At 39.8% G+C, this 20,936-nt stretch overlaps 1 protein-coding gene across 1 annotated transcript in view; it reads right to left on the reverse strand.

Moving 5' to 3' along the window:
• Positions 1-2,274: 2,274 nt before the first annotated feature.
• GPC6 (glypican 6) overlaps positions 2,275-20,936 on the reverse strand; it is a 726,495-nt gene continuing 707,833 nt past the window's right edge. Inside the window, exons 8-10 of the mRNA XM_053970101.1 lie at positions 12,390-12,526; positions 3,248-3,423; positions 2,275-2,812 (exon numbers count right to left, since the gene is read on the reverse strand). Coding sequence (XP_053826076.1) covers positions 2,610-2,812; positions 3,248-3,423; positions 12,390-12,526 — 516 coding nt within the window. The 3' untranslated portion in view covers positions 2,275-2,609. The remainder of the gene's footprint in view (positions 2,813-3,247; positions 3,424-12,389; positions 12,527-20,936) is intronic.

Here is a 20,936-nt window from a genome sequence, read left to right on the forward strand (position 1 = left end):
GAAATCAAAATCAAACTTAACTTCTTCTGAAACAAAGTTGCTGAGCATGTAGAGAGGATGTGGAGGTGGGTAGAAAGAGATGGAAAGGGGAGATTTTTAAAGGGTTCTCCTTGTAGAAAACAACATGTGCAATTTCAGGAAAAAAATTAAAAGCAAAGACTTTCTGCTTGATACCTGCTGTACCAAGGCAAAAGAAAAACCCTGTGAGGATTGGCTTAAACTTCCTGGACACAGTAAATGCTCAATCAGAAGACCTGATCCAGGCGGAACATTTGGAGAAGTGGGAAGCATTGCTATGCTTACACATGTAAGACCCGTGTGATCTGTACACTTAGACAGTGACATACTAATCTGGGCCCAGAAGAACAGGCCACCTGTCAGGGCCACGCTGGATGGGGCCCTGAGCAACTTCATCTGGTGAATGGCATCCCTGCCCATGGCAGGGGGGGTTGCAACTAAATTATCTTTAAGGTCCCTTCCAACCCAGACCATTTCATGATTCTATGATTCTATGCTGCTATCTATTATTATATTTCAAAGTGAACAAATGGGGAAGAAAAGGAATTGAATACAAGTGGCTCAAAACTTATGCTTTTTGTTATTAGACACACTATATAAATAGATTGTAAATACTTTTTGGTAAAAGTGCTTAAGTATACTTTATTCTAACGTGCTGTGTGTTTTCTATTTTAATTTCATGCCTAAATCGATAGCTAATTATAATTTGACAAGAAAAAGCAATTGCAATGGATACGATCTACCTGCTCTGCTGCTAAATTGGAATGTGGTTGGCTGGCTTTACAGTGTTACCACAATTTGTGTATACCATTTCCAGAGTCAATGTAAGAATCAGGAAATAAATTTGTGGCAAATAATTTCAACATCACACAGAACTGCCCCAAAAATCCTTTGTCTGTGGTTGATAGAAGAAGGAAGATTTTGATGTCTAATTGTTGACACACATTTGTCCAAGATTTAAACAGCTTCCATCTCGGGTTTTATGACCAGATGCAAATTAGGGAAACTCTATCCCAGACCATAACCATTTAGACAATGATTATTAAAGCAATGTATCCTTGAAGAATCTGAAGTACAATTACCATCACAATTAACATCCATGTCCTTCTCTAGGCCTATCATACAAACTCACATGCTCCCCCCCACCCCTCCACCAAATACACACATATGAGAAAGGTTTTCTCCACCAACCTGCAAACTTGTTAGGAAATGGACAACTGGATATGTAAAAAATTCTCTTCTTTGATTTTCATGCTCACCAGTCATTAAAGGGTTACTTTTCAGAGCAGCAAAAAAAGAAGAGTTGGTTGACCAAACATTTTTTTTTCTTATAAAGAAGTGTCAACCCTGAGCTTGTAATTAAGAAGTTAAAATCTGTGATTTGTATATATATATTTATATATATAAAAATAGATGATCATACTAAGACTAAAAAAGAGAAAGAAATCTCCATGTCAGTACTGTATATTTGTTTGATCTGAAATTTTGTAGAACAAATCCTTGCGACACTGAAATTAACTGATATGAAAGATGTAGTTAGGTGTGAAACACACTATTGATCTGGTTGCTGTTAGTCTATTAGAGAATTGCTGTCTTGGTAGGGTAATGGACATAGTAGCAAAAAGTTCTAATCGATGTCAGAACAGTAACAAAAGGAAAAAGATTACATCACAAGAGATTATTTTCTGTCTGAGCCCGTGAGGGGTCAAGAGAGTTGTTTAACATTACCATCATGGCTGGTGAGCTCACAGGGGTGAGCTAAGTGGAAAACTGTGACAATTCTATAACACGGATAAATCCTAAAAGAAACTAAGTGAAATCATGCTACTACTCATATTTTTACTGGGCATTAAGATTCAAATCCTAAGCAACTGTAACGTGACATTCTGAAGCTAGTGGAGCTACTACCATACTAAAAGATAAACTTATTTTTCAGCTTCTCTACCTTCATACCAATCTGATGTGGTTGGCAGATGGAGTGAAAGAAATTCACTGCTGAGACATACTTTTTTAGTGTTGGGGAAAAAAAAATCCAGCCTTCCTCCCTATAACAGTGATCATTCTGATGACCTGAATCATCCTACAGAAGTTCCTAAAGGAAACCTGGCTGTCAGTGAAGAACGGTTGCATTTTTTTTGTTCCTTTCTTGTCTTGGTTTTTTTTTTTTTTTTTTTTGATATTCTGTCGAAATGCAGCAGCCTTGAGTCAGGCTTGATTCAGAAAGAAAACTTTCTTGATTTCTTCCCCCATCTTTTTTCTCACTGGGGAAAAACACATACTGTAAGATCTTTTTTCCCTTTTGCAGCATAAAAGGAAATGAAGCTCAGAAAGTCTCCTGTAATAAAGGATTGAGAAAGAATTCTCTCAAGAGTGGATATTGTCTTCAGAGATATCCGAAAAAAGAAGGAAGCAGTTCAGTCTGGCACCTGGTACTCTTTGGGAAAACTAAAATGGGAAGCAGGTTGCAATAACTGCTGTCTTGTAGAAAACTGCAAGTGTTTGTGGCATGGTCCATTGTCCAAGAGTATAAGAAAAGAAGAAAGTAGGCTGTTTCTGTAGCTAAAACACAGTTTCTCTGACTAGATCCAGGATTATCTCCACTGTCTCTGCAGTACAAGGCTGAGGAAGATGACGAGCAATGTCTGCAGTGACCAGCCAGGCTGTGTGGCTGAAGCCTCCACCTCCCTCCTGTCCGAGTCGACAGGCGGTGCTTCGGTGGTGACGAAGTCAAATTCGGTGGGACAGATGTCGTCCGTGCAGCCACTTCCGCTGCCTGAGCCGCTGGTTTCGTCACCTGGCACAAAGGAGTGAGGGAAACAGAGTGAGTGCTATAGCTTACAGCTTTCATCCCTTTTCTCCTTTCTACTTGGCACTCCAGTGGGGATGAACACATTGGGAATGAGGAAGTGTTGGTGGTGCTAAATTTCATTCAGCACAGCTTCCAAATGAAACCCACTGTGACTTAATTAAGCGATTAAGTGCTCTTCTGAAAAAGGATCAGACTGCTGGCATTATGGAAAGCCTTCAGTGTCTGGATGTATTAAACATGAAGATAAGCAAGAGAAGCAAAAGAAACAATTATATAACTGGAATTTCATGGAACAGAAAAAGACTTTTTATGTTGTCAGCAGCGCAGAGCACAAAGACCACAGTAAGTCATTGCAACAGAGCCAATTTATAAATGGGTTCCAAAATTACAGTTATGTAATGACAGTTAATGGCTTCTTACTCGTGTCCTGGAAGTTGACATCATTCCCATTGTACGCGTTCTTCAGTTTGTTAGTCATGACACGTAAGGCCATGATTTGCTGTCGAATGAAGGTGTCTGGCCTTGTGATGTCCACATCTACTTCTGGATTGTTGATCTGGTTGGTCAAGCCATCGTTCATAATCTCAGGCAAGTATCTATACAGCAGAATGAAAGATTAGTTTGAGACACAGTAATTCCAGAAAAAAAAACATTGTGCAGTAAATGATGTGCTAAGAAATTCAATGTGCAATTCTTAAACAGATCCATTAAAACTGTTTTAAAAATATAGTTTTTAATTTTACCAACTCCAAAGGATCCATTTAGTAGCACAGCTGCATGGGGAGCAGAAAGGATTTAAGTTTTTCAACCTCCTAACTCTCCATATACTCCCCAGCAAGAGCAATGACTGTGTGAGCTATGGTAAAGGTTTGCAAGCCAGCAGTAAGTCACCACATATTCATATCCTCTGCTGACATGAATGGCTGCACACTAAATTAAGCATCTAACAGTGCATTCTGCTGGTTTTATTTCTTTCTGCTTAAAAAATATGATGTCCTTTGTTGTATATAGCATATTAGTTGTTCTGAGACGGGTTAGAAGCCTATCTTGAGGTGTTTAAAAGAGCACTTAATTTTCTTCTCCAATTCTTCCTTGCATCTCTTTTTTAGACCACCATGAGCAACATCTCCAGCCTACATGACATCCAGGACCATAAAAAGCATTACAATTTTACCAAACTCCAGTATTCTCTTTGATTTGTTCATTATTCCTTTAAACCAGGCTATGCTTGCATGTCTCATGTACTTTGTGCATAACATTTAAGATATGGCATTTCCTATCCATCCACAAATCTGAATCTTTTATTCAGGCTCTTACCTTATAATTTCTTGATTACTGCAGCACTCCTTTCTCTGACCTTGAGTAATGCAGTCTTAGGCTGCTCACAGGCAGCAAATGTACTTTTGCACATCTTTACCCTACAAAAAGCAGCCCGTGCCTCCAATCATCCTACAGTAAAAATCTCCATTTCCCTTTGTTAAAGATGCACTCTTTGTCCCCTGCTGCTCTTTGTCCTCAGGAAGCTCTCCTTGCAGGCTTTTGCAAAGCTACATTTTTTCCTACTTCAAATTTCTGTCAAAAATTATCAGTGCATTTTACAGCTGCCAGGCTGAAAAAAGGTTGACATTATATCTCTATGCTGGCATGGCACCCTGAGAAAATAGTGCATCACAGTTTCCCTCTTCTCTCTTGTCTGTCTTTACCTACTATCTTTGTCTCATATTTAGGCTGCAAGGGATTTGGGGCAGATCTACCTTTTTTTTTACATTCTTTATAAGGATATGATCTATTTTGTAATCAGTTTGCATACCAGGCTGTCCTACTGATGTTTGTGGGACTCCTTGTGTGCATGTGTGCTCAGACAATAAGTAATGATAGCACAGTCTAGCCTACTAAAGACAAACTTGCACGATGCCTGGTACCAATTATAGTTTGAGAGTATTTCACATCACTCTATCACTCTCACTTGTGTGTGTCCAATTCTCTACCAGCACTGAAGTTTGGCATTGATGACAGCATTGTTCATATTGGTCTGGAAATATAAATCTCTCTGGAAAATAAATGTGAAAGTAAGGGAAATTAAAGGACTTTCTCTGTTGAAGTCATGGTGAAGAGAAAATAAACTCTGCGTTGCTCTGGAGGTTTACAAGACAACAGAAGCTTTGCTGCACCAAGGAAGGGCTTAGTCTTAGCGTAATGGGTCCTCACTTTGCAAGATGAGACTCATTTGCCAGCAGTGGCCTTTGAAGGTTTACATGAGAATAATCCTGGGGGTGTGTGAACATCGAAGAACCAAAGACGATTGCCAAAATACCCAGCCTCAAGCTGCATGTCCTGTTGTTTCATTAGTACCATGATGAGAAATAACATTGCTGTGGGGATCCCATCCAGACTCCTGCAGTCAGATTTACTGTGGTGAGAACACAGAACTACCTCCCCCAGTATGGAAGACTGCAGGCCACGGTGTTATGAATCACTAAGGACAGGATAGGAAATAATTCTGCAGAGCTGCCTGGAGGCAGTAGGATGGAGACCTTGGCAGGCAGGGATGCTCTGGACTGCAAAGGAACAGCATCTCCATCTGTCACATGTCTCTACAAATGAAAGGGATGCTGTAGATAAATTACTCAGCCTAGGAGTAAATCAGCAATTTCAAGGTGCAGTTGATTAAAAAAAAGCAAGAATGTAAGAATTGAACTACTGGCTCAGACAGGATGATTGTCTTGCTCCGTATCCTGTCCATGGTGATGGCCATAGCTGTTAGTAGCTACAAGCTGAAATTGCTAAATATTCATGTGGATTGCTTTCCTTGTTTATAAAGGGTTAGCAGCTCTTTATTGCAAGCTGTCCATGAGAAGCTAAGGATAGCTCTGAAGGGCAGCTCAAAGGCTTTCTTTGACTGATTTCTGTCTGATTTCATTTTGTCTTACCATCAATAATAAAAGAAGAATGTACTGACTTAAAGCAATTAGAGAGTGCTCTGGTATGTGCATTTCATGGAGGTTCGTATTTTGCCCTGTGACTAATATGCATCTGATGTCCTTCTCAGGATCATCTAACTTCACATAAGGCAGCCCATTCAGTGATTTTGTCGAACTGCCACACACTTTGCTTTATCTGCCCAGGATCTGGTGACCCCCCCAAAGCATTCCTGGCAACTGTACCTCACTTAGGTGTGTAAGGGACACATACTTGATGTAGGTCACAAGAAATCCATGGCCTTAACACTGCCTAACAGTTAGTTGGATGCTTAAATTCCCTTGGCATTTAGGACATAATAGCAAAAGAATTAGAAAGGCTGAAAAGTAATCTTTAGGTTTACACACATACCGAATCTTCTGTGTTCAAATGCAAGTGGCTGTGCATAAGCAGAGTCCTACTCTCACCAGATCTAGCTACCACCAGATCCAGTCACAGCTAGTCAGGAGTTTATTCATCAGTGGAGCAGGGACAGCTGTTAGAGTCCCATGTGCCTTTGGCCAAATGACTAGTTCATTATGTTTCATCTGTTGGGATTTCCTTCCGTAAACACAGACAGCTGGTGCCATTTGAATGCTCTTTGTTATTCCTCCTCTTCTTGTCACTAACTCTGAAAGGTGAGCTCTGAAAGGTGAGGCTTTCTGGATCATATCTGCAGGTTTTAGTGGGAGGTCCTGGACATCTCGGGCATCTAAAGTTATAGTGTGTGTCATTCTTAAGGCAGTTGAGTCTTGAATGCCACTTTAGCCACTAGGATGTAGGCTGCTTGGCATCATGCTGCCACTCCAGTAGGGTTTGAATATCCACTAGGTCCAGGGTCTAATTTCCCAGTTCCACAAAGATGTCATGACTACTTAGATCATCTTACATAGCAGTAGGTAAGTGTATTCAGCCAGTGGAAAACCGCCTCTTTGAGTACACTGACAGGGTATTGGGGGCCTTTTTGGGCACGTTAACATTGGTGCTTTTAAAAATGCTCAAGCAGTTTTAGCCCAGGCTCTGGTCCGGGGGGAGGCAGTGTCCTGTGTCACATGTGACAGTGTCCTGTGTCACATCATAGGGAGGCAGTGTCACATCATCCCAGATGGCCCAGAGAATCTCCAACTGCATGGGCAACACACTCTTTATTGCCTTACCCCATATTTAAGTATCCAAATGTTTGAATGTGCCGCTGGATTCTGCCATCATTGCTGAACTAGTTCACCTGCTTCTTTGCAGGGGGAGAGGAAAGACAGAAAAGTCTATACTGAATGAAATATCTTTGAATAGATTTCCTTTCTTTAAAGGACTGATGCAGATATGGGAACATGCAGCCCAAGGTGTTTTGTGAGTGGCAGCCTCGGAGAGGCAGCCTGACACATGTTCTGACAAAAGCATTTTGATGTGTGTGGGGTAGGGTTAAGTCATGCCGAATAGGAAGCCATGTCTTGGGACCATGATTTGACAGAAGATTTGTTGTGCTGGCTGGGCAAAGTTGTTGAACACAGCTGCTTTTGCTGCAGTTCCGTAAGTTGAGACACCCTTGTGAATTTTAAGCTTTGCTGCTGCTTCTGCTCCCCTTAATGATCTCTTTTTAGGCCTGGCCATTACAAGAACTGTATGCCCATTATAAATGAAGAGAAGTGCCAACCTGAATCAGTGTCTGTTCTTTCCATCCTCCTAGCAAAGGAAAAAAAAAAAAAAAAAAAAAAAAGAAGAAAAAAAAAAAAAAAGAGAGAAGCAAGCTTTCTTAGCCCTCTGAGTATAGAGAAGCCGAACAATACTGTTTGTTTTCTGGTGTTTGCTCCTTGCTCAGCTATGTCAGGATTTTAGTGTAATTTACATTGTTTTCTGAAATATTAATGCTTTCTGTTCCTCTTAGCCTTTCCACAGTTCTTGCTTGTCTCAGCAGACACAGCAAAGATGTCTTTTGGCACATCATAGCAAAGTACCACAAAGCCTATTTAAAACCACTTCTCTTTTCCCACTCATTTTCTTTTTTTTTTTTTTTTTTTTAATAACCTGTTAATGTTCCACAGTGTCTGCTTCCTTTTCAAGTCTAAAAATGATTGATGAATCTTTCAGGTCATATATATAAAGCCTGTAAAGTTGACACCCCACCCCCCCAAGAAAAAAAAAAAAAAAAAAAAAAAAGAAAAAGGAGGAATCTGATTTTTAAAAATAATCTCTCTTAAAGGGCAACATTCTCCATACTTTGCTGCCACAGCAGCTGCTTACAGTACAACTGGGGCATGCCACCTAGGCAGTACTGGAGTTATTCCAGGCGCACAGAATTGTAGGCAACAGGATACAAAATACAACACAGCCTTACTGGGCTGGGTTTAGACAGTCACATCTGGTCCAGAAAGATAAGTGCAGTGGAAAATTGGCTTGTTTGGCTAACTAGTTCACCTCATCTGATTCTGTTTGCTCAGGAGGTAATCCCCATAGGATATTTTCTGTTTGGCTTTTTCCCTCCATCTTGGAGAAAAGCTTGAGCAGACACAAGGAGAGGGAGAAAATGCCTCACTGCCAGTTTTTTTGAAGATATAAAAATAAACTAGAGCCATAAATTAAGAATAGGCAGTTTTCACACATAGTGAGAAGTGGTTTATTCCTGCTTTCACTAGTGGTGCTAAACAGTTATCTGTGCCTACATCCAGCTAAAGGACACTCAACTCATTGTTACTGCAAGCTTTGCTGGACATCAGTGAGCAACTTTCTCAGGGCAAACACTGATCTGGTGAGTCTTTCTTCCCACTGAATTTCACCAGAAATTAAAAGCTCTCTGCCAAAGAAGTAGACACTCCCACATGTGTGGCAGGAGAAGAAGAGAATGTCAGGACAGCTGAGAATCTATCCTGTGTTTGCTTTGGTGACATACCTTGTAGTTTTGAGATAAATATCGAAAATTATAGTGTTCATTTTTCCTTTTATTCCTTACCTTTCTCTATGTTTTTTCTGTTTGTTTTATTTTTCTGTCTGATATGTGATTCTATTTCTTCTTCTGTTTGGAGGACTGACAGGTTCCTTGTGGAAAGGAATGCAGGTCTTATCTATTCCATGGATTACAGCTTTTCAGAGCTAAGACATATTAATAAGTCTATAGCCCTGGTGAGCATGAGCACCAGGATGATAGTGCATGAGCACAATCTCTCAGATGCTTTGGTTGAAATGAGCTGGCTGAGTTGGTTGGAGCAATTAAAGGTTATTCTCCTGAACATCAGAGGGTTCCAGATTTGGTTGCTGTTCTTACTTCAGTAAAAGTCATATATTTAAGGATTAATACCTTGGACTTAGTTTAAGTCCTAAAGCCTGATTTTCCATCATTCTTGGGAAAATTTCTTAATTCTGGAGAATACCTATTAGTGAAGATGCCATCAGCTGTTATTAAGAATTTAATTGCATATAGGGAGGGAGGTAAATTTTCCAAGTTTGATCTTAATGTTGTTTTTTAGATCCTAAATAGCTTTCAGAAATCTGTCTCTGCACATCTGGTAGAAGATGTTAATTCTTTAAACATAAAATTATGTTCATGTTCTTTTGTGAATACCAATATGATGGAGAAATCCTGCTGGACATCTTTCTAAAAGGCACTTTGTCTGAAGTAGCTATTATTATTATTTTTAATATGGATTTTTCAAAAACAGAGATTCATCCATCTAATAAATATTTTCCCATTTCCACAGCACTTGGTTTCTACATGATGTGACCTGATTAAAACCATTATTTGTACAGGATCAGGAATGAGCCAAGTGCACCCTTCCAGAACACCAAATGGATGACTCTGTTACCCCATGATTACTTGTGAATTGGCGACCTTCAGTTGGTGACCTGGTGTCACTGTAAATTAATCATGGCAGCAAAGTGATATTTAGGGAGTGTAATAACCACAAATGACCTTGGTGTAATGCCTCTCTCAGGAGAAAGCCAAGCTCTCATTCTCTGTGATCTCAGGTTTGTAACTCTTTTCCCCTGTAAAAGCAGTATCAAAAGGTGATGTGTAAAGTAAAACATAAGGCATAATGTCTATCTGGCAATTCAAAGTTTCTAATTCTTTATTCCAAAATAGAATTTGATAAAAAGCCCAGCAATAATTTCCTTTTCCAATGGTAGTCAACCCCATGTTGTCTTCTTACTTACAGCATTAATGTCTAGGAAAACAGGAGGTGGCTAAATTTCCTTTTGTTTCCTACCACAGGCTTTTGTCATATTCTCTGGAATTCAACATGCAGCTCCTCACATAGCACAGGGGTGCTTATGACAGCTGACACAGTGAACACAGAGATATATATATATGAATACTGGCCAGATTCCACTATGCTCGTTCTTGTGAGCTAGTATTTGGTATCAGATACTAATCAGTCTGATAAAAGAAACTTTTATTTTTCTATGCTGCAGTAAAAGTCTTTGTCCACCAGCCAAGAGGTGATTTTGCATTTAGAGCTGGTTATTTTCAATATAGTTTTTAATACTATTTAATATGCAGCCATGGCATTCTGTGGTGTTTCTCTGATTTATTACTATTGCCTCCACCTGAAGCATTTATTGAATTCTGTTACTATGACTATACATTTCCTTTGTGAATGGATATTAAACAGAAACTGGTCAGAGGAGTAGTGACTGGACCTGCTAAAATCATATCTTCAGGTGATATTTTGAAGCTGTCACTCTACATCCAGTGAAACATCTGTGTTCAAATACCAAAGAGATTATTAACAGAAGACTGCTCTTCTCTCTCCAGAACATTAATCTCAGAAGGCATAATGAAAAAACCCAGGCTTCTCACAAGATAAATTCTGCAAAAGTAGGGTGAAAAACTGTATGCATAAAATGTACCTCCTTAACTCCCAACAAATGTGGAAGCTGTGCCAAACCCTTCAGTGCAGGAGCAGAAGAGAGCTGCCAAGTATTTGCCAGATGTAGTACACACAGTAGTGTTAAGCATGGAAACCAGGAGGAATAGATAGATATTAAGGGATTTGGCTGCTCTTTTGTAGAAAGAGTAGTGTGTATCTCTTACTGATGCATGCATCCTGATGTGGCTCATGGCATTTAGCTGGGGCGCCTTGAAATTCTGCTTAACTGCTGGCAGTGCACTGGCCTGGGCTCATGTCTTTCAAAGTTCAATAACAAGAAAGGATAAAACAGAGAAAGAGAAACCACACATTTTTATTTCTCTCTTCATACCATTCCTTTATGATGAATACTGTAATAGCCAGACACTCCTACTAGTACTTCTCTGAATCCCCAGGGACTTTCTCTGGATCTGGGACTTAGCAACTAAGCAGTGGCTCATGCTTTTGGACAGACTCGTTCACATTCATCCATAAGTGGATTCAAGGGGCTAGCAGTATCCCAAACAGCCCCCTCCTCCTGTCTGTAAAATGAATTCCTTTGAAGGTTATGTAGTAACGCTAGGAAAAAATTGTGTGCATTCAGTGTGAAACATCCTCCTGTAAACTGTGCTCCTTATCAAAATGATCAGATGATGAGATGGTGGGGGGGTGCAATCTATTTATGCATTGGTCCATCCATGCATCCATGTAAAATGACACTGAGCACGTTTCTAAGTTTTTCTCCTATGTTGTCTTATTTGCACTGTTTTTTATATTTTGCATGCTTGTCTCATTTTTTTCTATTGTTTATTTGTTTGATTGGTTGGTTGTTTTTTCTTTTTGGCTCATTTTAATAGTCTGTCTTCATATATATCTTCAGGTAAAAGGAAAATAAAGATTCCAGTCCCTGAGTGCCAGAACGTGTCACTTCTCTTCAGATTCAGCTCTCACCAGACATTCAAACCTCTCCATTCCTCATGTCTACTCAAAAGCATAGGATACTGCAGCACACCTGAAACCATGCCCCTGGCATGGTCCCTGAGCAAATTCCTCCCCCTCTCAGCAGGGACAATCAGATCCTCTCCTCTGTCAGCTGATGAATCCACACTGGGACTTTTGGAGACACCTGCTCATCTGCTGGCTCCTGCTCTGCTGCAGCCAGGGCCAAGTAAACTTCAAAATTAAAACTCACAGAAAACTCATCACAAATATGGGCAGATGATCACAGTTATCTCTGAAGAAGTAACATGAGGTCAAATCTTCTACACAAGATAAGTAGGAGTGCTACATTTATTTTCTGGTGGTGATTTTTCATTTTTTGCCCTCCCCCCCCCCCCAGTAAATAGCCTTAAGCTTTGCCAGCCAATAGCAAGTAGAATTGAAATTCCAATTTCTGTTTCATCCCAGTACAGTATCCCGAGAGTGCAATTGCTTCACAAGCTGTCAGTCCCAACACAGGGATGCTAAATGGACCTAAAGAGCTCTTTGAAATCTCAGTATAAATTATCCTTCTGGAGCTGAACCAATGCACATTTTCTGCCTTCACATGCTGACCCTCTGTGCACATTTACCCTGACTTACACTCTAGCTTTAATGGCACTTTGACAATAAGTAATCTTGGCTACAAGTGGCGTGTGGACAATGGCTTGTTCCCCCCATTTCTGTTTCACCCTCATAAACAGTTTTGTGAAATACCCCCAGTTTCATGAATGCTTCAGGCCAGATGGGGATTTGGACCGGGTGGGGTGGAGAGGGGTCCACCTCACCTCGCCTTGGTGTGGCCATTCCAGCAGTCCTCCTCGACAGACAGACCCGCTGTCACTCGCTCATCCTTGCAGATTGTGTAGGGCAATGTTGACCAGAACTTTTTAGAGAGCTTTAGCTTTTCTTTAATGTCTGTTACCTGATTAAGAGACAATGAGAGGGAAAACAGATTAAAAAACATCAGCCACACAAATTATAATGTTAAACAATACATTGTATAAATTTGTAATGGTGATGATGGTGAAGGTTAAAAAAAGCTAAAGGTGCTAAAACTTAATTTTCTTGTGTTTAAAAACAAGACACCCAGCATTTGAGTTCAGAATATACAAACAATCAGTCACCTTTTTCCACAGGCAAGACATTAATAAAAATGTTGCATCTTGCACTTCCTAGTTTCCATTTATCTAAGGTTTTCTAAATATACACCTTTTTAAGAATATGCCTCACAGTCTGCTGAATGTGAATTCAGTTAAATAGTGTACATCAGATAAACCCATCAGCTTGGTCATGTCTTAGAAAAATATTATATAGGCAGCTACATGTGGAGGTTCTAAAAATGGTGCAGTGCTGAGCTGATGTTGAACTGATTTAAGATACATGGGCTGAATACACTGCAGTACATTTGGATCTCAGTTACAGTGAGAAGTCATGCGGAGACTATATTCATCTTTGCTATTATGTTTAGCTAAATATCAGTAGCTGAATACAGAATCTGCATGCAAGAAATGTTGGGACAGTATCAAAACAGTTTCTTTACCTTATAAATTCCTTGAACAATAATTTAATTTGGCATGATTCAGGTGACAAGCAGGAACAAACTGAATTTCCAGCATCAACTTAATAAATAAGTGTTCTTTCTAAAATTTTTTCAGTTCTTGTTTTGTGTATGGTATACTAGAGTGGAGAAATCTACAAGAATAGATAGAAAAAACAACAAAGGACAGACTACAAAGGATGAATGCTGCCACTGTTGGTCTTATGGAAACAGACGCATTTCACATTAAGTTGTAATAGGATTTAGGGGAGCTTGTTGAATAGCTTTTAAAGGAAAACGCTAAACTTTGTTCTTTAAAAAACCAAGAAACAAAAGCTCTCCATTCCTCCATTCAGTTTTGATATTGTCTTTTAGCTTGTTGAGGTACAATATTGTACTCAGCTATTTATCTCTTTTATCTTTTTTTCTCAGGACATGATAGCTCTCCTCACAAACGGCCTATACTGCTTTGCCATGCTTAAACTCTGTGGAATGTCACTTTATAAGCCAGGAGATAGAAACAGCTGAGGATGTTATTTCAGAAGCACTGTTTGAATTTTCATCCACCAGAAATAAATAGGAGAGTATTTTTCTGTATGGGTTGTTGACAGTGTTTCTTGCCATGATAGACACCTTATAAATCTCCTCCACACCCCTTGCCAAGCCCTAGTTGCTTTGTTTTCACATGAGATACTAGTGGCATTTGCAAGCCTTCAAAGTCTCAACAGGGGAGCCCTGTTAAGCCAAAAAATAAATTCCAGTTTACAGGCTGTGAGCAAGGCTTTGGCAGAAATGGAGATGGTCTCAGGATGCTAGCCCTTTCTGATGTCTTTGGTCCATAGGACCAGGGTTTTTGGGGAGATAGCAATCCCTCTTATTCTCTTTCTGCCCATGCTGAGGGTAAAAAATTCTAAGGTCTCTACTGGAATAGCTAACCAGCACAAGCAACTCATTTAAACTGCCCATTGTTCATGGTGTGTAAATTCCTGCTAGTACACAGTGAGAATAGAGAAATTCTATAGGAAGGGTAAGAAAGAAAGATTATAGGGTGTACAATCAATTAATATAAGTTTACTGAACATGAAAGTCAAAGGGATAGATTTTCTTATTATTGCTTGTGCCTGGATGACAATTTACACGAGTAATCTCATTGATATTGGTTGTGAGTGATTAGCTTTCAGAGCAGTAACTTCGTTGCTTGCTGGAAGTTACGTAAAGCTATTCAAAACTCATGTGTTTGGAGTTACATTCAGATTTTGCCCATATTCAAATTAGAGCTGGTGCTCTAGGACTTGCAGACCTCTGTTTTCAACAAGTGATTCAACACCTATTGGAAAGTGATTTTTCCCCTGACCCTTCTAAGGGCTATAATTTGGAGTAGAAGCCTTTAATATTCACAGAAGCCAGTAAAAGGATGGAGAGAGATTCTCACAGCTCACACACTGCACATGCTTTCCAGATACTCCCTGAAAATCAAAACGAGGACTCCCATTCCCCAGTCTCTTCTGAAGATATTAAATGGTGTCTGCATACTCTATATTAGATAACAAATCATTAAACTTCCTAATGGATTTCCTTTTTAATTTGTGTTAAGGACGTACACCTGATAAAGTAGATGGTCTTACTTAGGATCGTTGGTGAATGACAACTAATTAAATCTCAGAGGCATCCTCCTGAGGTGTTATTCCCATTTTAGAGCCTGGGGGGAAGCAGACATTTGCATGACTCACAAAAGGCAGCAATAGTAAAAATTACTACAGCTTAGGGAAACATTACCATTTACAGCCTCTCGAGGTGCCTTCGATTCAGGTGCATTTTAACATTTTTTTATGTCCTTCAGATATTTCCCTTCACAGCTATCTCCCACCTCACACCTTCCTACTGCATTATTTCACCATGGAGCTTTACACAACTTGTGTGGACTCAGTCTCTGGAGTCTTGCCCTTTCCTGCTGTCTGACCAGACCTCTCTTAATCCTCAGGTTTTTAGCACTGGAGTTTGCACATCTGTCTAACTGGTTCCTTGAACCTCATCCTGAAACTTTCTGGAAGTGCAGTGTGGTGTCTGATGGCTTTGCTAAAGGAATTCTGAACACTGATTGATTCACTTCCTCTTTTAGGGAGTAGCCTGATGGCCTGGTATTCATCTGTGAGATGAATATTTGGGCAGGCAATGACTTTGGAGTACTCTTAATGTAACTTTAAATGCAGAATAGAATTAGGAGTTGTAATGCCTGCCATGACATGTTAAACTTTTTGCCTGTGGATTTCAGAGGCTTCAGTTCTGGGATCTTGTCAAGCATGACCACAGAAATTCTCTTATTAGTCCCCATGGTTACACATGTTCCTCTGTACATTGTTTTGATCGCCACCAGCATTTAGAAACTATGTAACAGATGTACAGACCCTTGAAAATAAGATAGAACCCACTAAGGACTCAGTTAACATTGCTTGCTTGTGATTTATGAAGTCAGACTACTGTATTCCCTAGTGACCTGTGGCCTTGTAAATGATTCCTCGGTATTTCCTATTCTTTGAATTAAAGATTAACTTTCAAGCTTGGTTAGACTTTTGTGGAAACATTTAAATATGAGACATGTGCGGTTTTGATATTTTACATATTTTCTTTTCACTTGCTCTAGCAGAGATTTATAGGGATTAAGACAGCTGGATATCTTTGGCTGTAGCTAGCCTGATTTTCCCTAGTTATCTTCCTGACATAGCCCTGATATTATATTGAAATACCCTTTTTTCAGCTACTTTGGAGGTATGAAACTTGTTCTGAATCACAATATTTTCTCATAAGAAAAAAGATATAGCCAGAAACACACAAAAAGTTAAGTTTTTAATTTATTGGGGACATAAAAAAATGGATATTAAAATAGCCTTGATCTATAATTGCTAACAGAAGAAAGGCATTAATATGTAAATGAGAAAAGTTAAGTATTTGCATAATTTGCAAAGAGAAACTCATATCCAGAGTTACAGGAATGGTATAGATACACATCCTACATTGAGAAACAGTTTATTTTGTATTTCTGCCACTGACTTCTTATGCAACCAAGTCAGTTATGTATGTCATGCAATTCCCCAGCAGAACTTGGAAGGGCACCCATGAGCTCAGTTCCAGGCCTATCAGCATGGGCTCAGTTGTAAGGTAAATAAAGCTGACCCGTGTTTCTGTCTTTACTCACCTTGCATGCCAAAGTCACGAAGTGAGCTAAAAGCAAGCCTGTCACTTTAGTGGGAATCAGACCCTAGCATTCCTTGCTTTATTTCAGAGCATTTGGATAAAATGAGAATTCAAAGTAAGTTTTGAATATACTATGTAAAAATAAAAGTGTGCTGAATATCAGTTTCATAAGGCATGAAAGATTGCAGAAGGACCCTTGCTTGTGAACACGGCAGACAGTGGAATCACTTTGCTTAATTTCTGATGGAAGAATGCTTATTTGGCAGTGTGAGAAAGTATGCTCAAAAAGCAAATTTAAATGTGAAGTCCCTAAAATAATTTTTTAAAACTAAATTCCTTTTTTTTCCTTTTTGTCCTGCTCTGCCAAATCTTCCCCTGTCAAGACCATCTCATATTCCTTACAGATTTATCATCTTCACCCATATAATTTCTACTTTCAGAGATAAAAGACTATCAGAAGATGCTAAAATTGTGTTCAAAGATGGTGAAATGCACACAAACCTGACGTAGGTTCAATGCAATAAATGAAATAAAATAATATGGAGTCTTTATGTTAAGAAGAAATGTTTCCCTTTAACCTCTCTTTCTTCCTCCTGATGTTTTTTTTAAATTACATTTTTTTTCCTTGTTTATTCTGCAATTTAGAAAGATTTTCCTTTTGGAGTAAATGCAGAATATTCAGCTTGCCTTTCTGTCAACACCTTCTCCTTGTGGATGATCAGAGATGTGTTGATGCAAAGTCCATTGAGAATTAAGCCTTTATGACCTGGAAAAATGTACAAATATTTCTGGTGGTTCACTGGAAGTTGCTTCTCTGGGGTACCAGGGTGCCAGCCCAGATGTTGTATTGTGGGTTGTATGTGGCAGCAAAGACACTTGGCAGATGTTTCAAGTGGCTGCTTGTGATGGGGTGTGGTAATTTCAGGGACATCAGGCCATATATGTAAAGTATATTCTGCCAGTGTGTCATACTGACAGAACAGCTACAGACAGCAAGTGGAAAGAGGTCTGACATTTTGTCTCAGAGAACAGATACGAAAGCAGCCATCACGAGCCATGTTTGTATCTGTTCAGTTTCTTTAGTCACAGACTCCTATGCCCTTTCATTCACAAGCAACATTTAACTAATGCCATCTTCATGCTACATTATTTTCCAATGAGAAACCAGACAAGCTTTTTGTTTGCCTTCTGCTTGCTTTGCCTTAGAAGCGTCTCAGACAACCAGCCAAGCACTCAGTACCCTTGCAGTCTTTATTAAAAATAATGTAGACCTTGTATAATGGTGGGCAGCTGGATAATAGATTTGTGGATAAGGTGCTTGAGCACCTGAGATGCATGTGGAATTGTGAGAGGCATGCCCTTCATCATGGGCATGGCCAGGTAGGAAGAACAAACAGTTCACCACCATTTGATTTGTGTTCTGCCGTACCAGCAGAAAGCTGTGCCAGACTTTCATACATCGATTTATGTCCATTAGGGATTTAATCTGAAAGCATTCAAAGACTAACAGCCAACAATTTGTTTAAAAGGACTAGGTAGCAATCACATATTGTTTCTAACTAAGTTGTTATGTTCATATGTCTGTTACATATGTGTGTTGCAGACAGGGCAGGAATCATATCTCACAAGCAGCTTAGAATAGGACAGCTGTGTATTTTAACTGACACACAGTTTTCCTTGTAAGATGGGCTTAATGAAAAGCAGTTAACTAAATTTTAGGGACTGTCCCCCAAGAAAGATGTGTCTCCTGCGTGTCCTTTGTTACTTCTCTTATCTTCATATAGATATCTTGGAGGCACTAGGGATTTATGTATAAGCAACTGAACTGGGCTCCCTCTGTCTCATCCAGCTATTTAGCTAAAAAGGATCTCTCTCAGACATTTTATTAAAGGAACCTTCATTTCTCCACTGATTAGAAGTAGGGAGCTTAGGCACACATTTTTGTGCAGCTCATTAGGCGCCCAAAATTTCAATGCACACTAGGTACCTCAGTGAGGGTGACTTGCTTCGATTATAAAACAAGTGAGGCAGAACTTTATTTGCTCTATATGGAAATTTTTCTTTTCATACATTATACATTTCCATACTTTCTCGCAAAACAAATTTAAATGCCAAGCTGTTGCCAAACCACCATGCACTTGATGGTGGATTATTTTCAGCTTTTTAAAAAGTGAGGCATGTGCCACATGGACTCGGCAGGGTTTGAGCACCGCGTTGCCCCAGCTGCCAGGGAGGAACCCTGGGTTTGGGGGGCCCTCGAGATGGCAGTGTTGCTCAGTCTTGACGCTGCTGCCAGCCCCCCTCAGCACACCCGCTGTGTTTCCCAGAGAATAAGACCGTAGATTGTTCCGCTGAATATAAAACTGACAACCCTGTTATTTTAAACTCAAAAGTGACAGGCTGTTATTTTAATGAGGTCTGCCAGTGCCAAGGTTAACCAAAGCTTTATTTTCCCTACAAAACATTAAGACTGCAGTTCTAAAAAGGGGGCTGTGAAATTTTATGGTTATTGATACTTTCTCAGGGCATAGAAGTTCTGAGAATTTCACCCAGGTCTTCTTGCTCAACAAATGCTTTTTGTTTTCCATTCTTTTTTTTTTTTTCCCCTGACTTTGTGACTTTAAATGGTCCGGAGCTTTACCAATAACTGCCTGCTCATGATTCATGTTTCTGATTCTGCAGAAAAGCAGATGACAGCTCTTCTAATCAAGAACTAATGCAGAATCCCAGTTATAAAGCACAAATGAGCACCTGGGTAATTTGTGAAATAAAAGAAATGAGCCAGGTGACTTTACAAAGCAAGATTTTTCTCATCAGAGTATTTTGAAGCAAAATGAAAGGATTTGTTGATGTCATTGTCTCTGAGAGTTATTACCTTTGACAAGAAAAAAGTTAAGGCCTTTAATAACAATAAAGAATGGCTATTAACCTTACTGAATTCTCAGAGTAACACATATATAAGTTCAGAGAGTTAGGGTGCCTTCAGCTTCCAGACTAATACTCCTACACTTATGTATCTACATTCACGACACAGTCCCCAGAAACCCAACACTGATTCACTTAAGTTTCTAATGCCATTTGAGGCACCTGCAGTGATGTGTGAAAGTCCCCTGCAACTCGTGATTTATATGTGACCGCCCAGGGTGCTGTCTTGGATGACCTAGCTGAATTTTGTTGTATTCAGCTTTGACCTGAGACAGGCATTTTAAAACAATCCAGGTTTCCTACTGCATGTTTTTCAGGAAAATAATTTGCGGGTCTGCATGAGGCCTGACGTGATCCCGCAGAAGGCTCCTTGCCATCTGTGGCCTGGAAATGCTGGTGTCACGTCGCAGGTTTGCTGGTTCCAGGGGCAGGTGCCATTGCTCGCATAGGGGCTAGACAGTCGCTGCTCAGAGCTGACAGCCTTGTGCTCCAAAAGAGTACAAGCAAACAGGCGTGTGCCTTTGGCATTTCTGCCTTTCTCTGTCTTAACTCTCACCTGGGGATTCTACCTTCAGCAGTCTCCACAGCCCTGCAGAGAGCACAACGTTGTCTCGCATCATCAAGTGGACCTTTCTTTTTTAATAAAACACTGACAATTTTGCTTACAGGAAGGTAGAGCCTGACACGAAACTCCTGCCACATTCAACATTCATTTTGGCTGGGGAGAGATGAAGAGCAGAAATATGTCCAATGGTGGAGCAACCTGGCCCAAATATCCTTTCCATAAATGTGTCCTCTTTTCCATAAATGTGTCCATTTAAACTCTACACTTTGACCCCAGTAAATAAAAACATTACTTTTAGCAGGTAGAAAGTACAGGAAACATTAATGCCCCAGAATGGAAATCTGTAGGACCTGAAGAAACTTTCCCCTTCCCTTCAATACCTAGGAGCAGCACTATAAAGCTGGTCTATAAATTTGATTCAAGCAAATCCAAAGCACTTGGAGCAATCTGCTTTTTATTGCAGATAAGTATTAAAGTAGCAACAGAAATATGTTGGAATCTTAAAGATAAAATGCCAGAGGCTTTTCTGTGGCAAGGCTAAGTTGTTAAGCACTGTTTCTTTCTGAATAGTCCTTCATCTCTCTAAGCAAAAATGTTAATAGCTAATGTAAACAATTACTAATAGAGTATTACAAGCTTACATAGACTTTCATTTGTCCTGGCAATGTTCATCTGATACCTGTAGTGAAGTGGCTGTTTCTTGTCTTAAAACTCAATGGTTTAAAAGGAACTGCATGTGTTACAGCAGAAAAATAGCTGAAGCCTCACAAGAGCCATGAGAAGTGTGTGATTTCAAAGGGCAGCAAGAGTTGGGATATATCCTCTCATAACAGAGCAAGGATAATTGTACTTCATACTTGAAGTAGCCTTACATTTAACTGCACTGCTTCTAGTAGTTACTTCTTGACATAGCTCCTTTGCTCTCCAAACTGAAGAAGTTCTCAGAGGACTCTCAATGATTCAAAGCCAAACTTTTCAGGCCCTCTTGTCCCAGCGGATCCCCAGGTCCCACAGACTCAGCCCGAGGGAGAGCAGCTGCAGAGAGCAAGGCATTAAAACAGCAGAGTGCTCTTCTCCACATCATAATCTAGATTAATAATGTTCCCATTATTA

Source organism: Vidua macroura, chromosome 2 (assembly GCF_024509145.1).
Source record: "Vidua macroura isolate BioBank_ID:100142 chromosome 2, ASM2450914v1, whole genome shotgun sequence".
In the NCBI taxonomy this organism is placed as follows: Eukaryota; Metazoa; Chordata; class Aves; order Passeriformes; family Viduidae; genus Vidua; species Vidua macroura.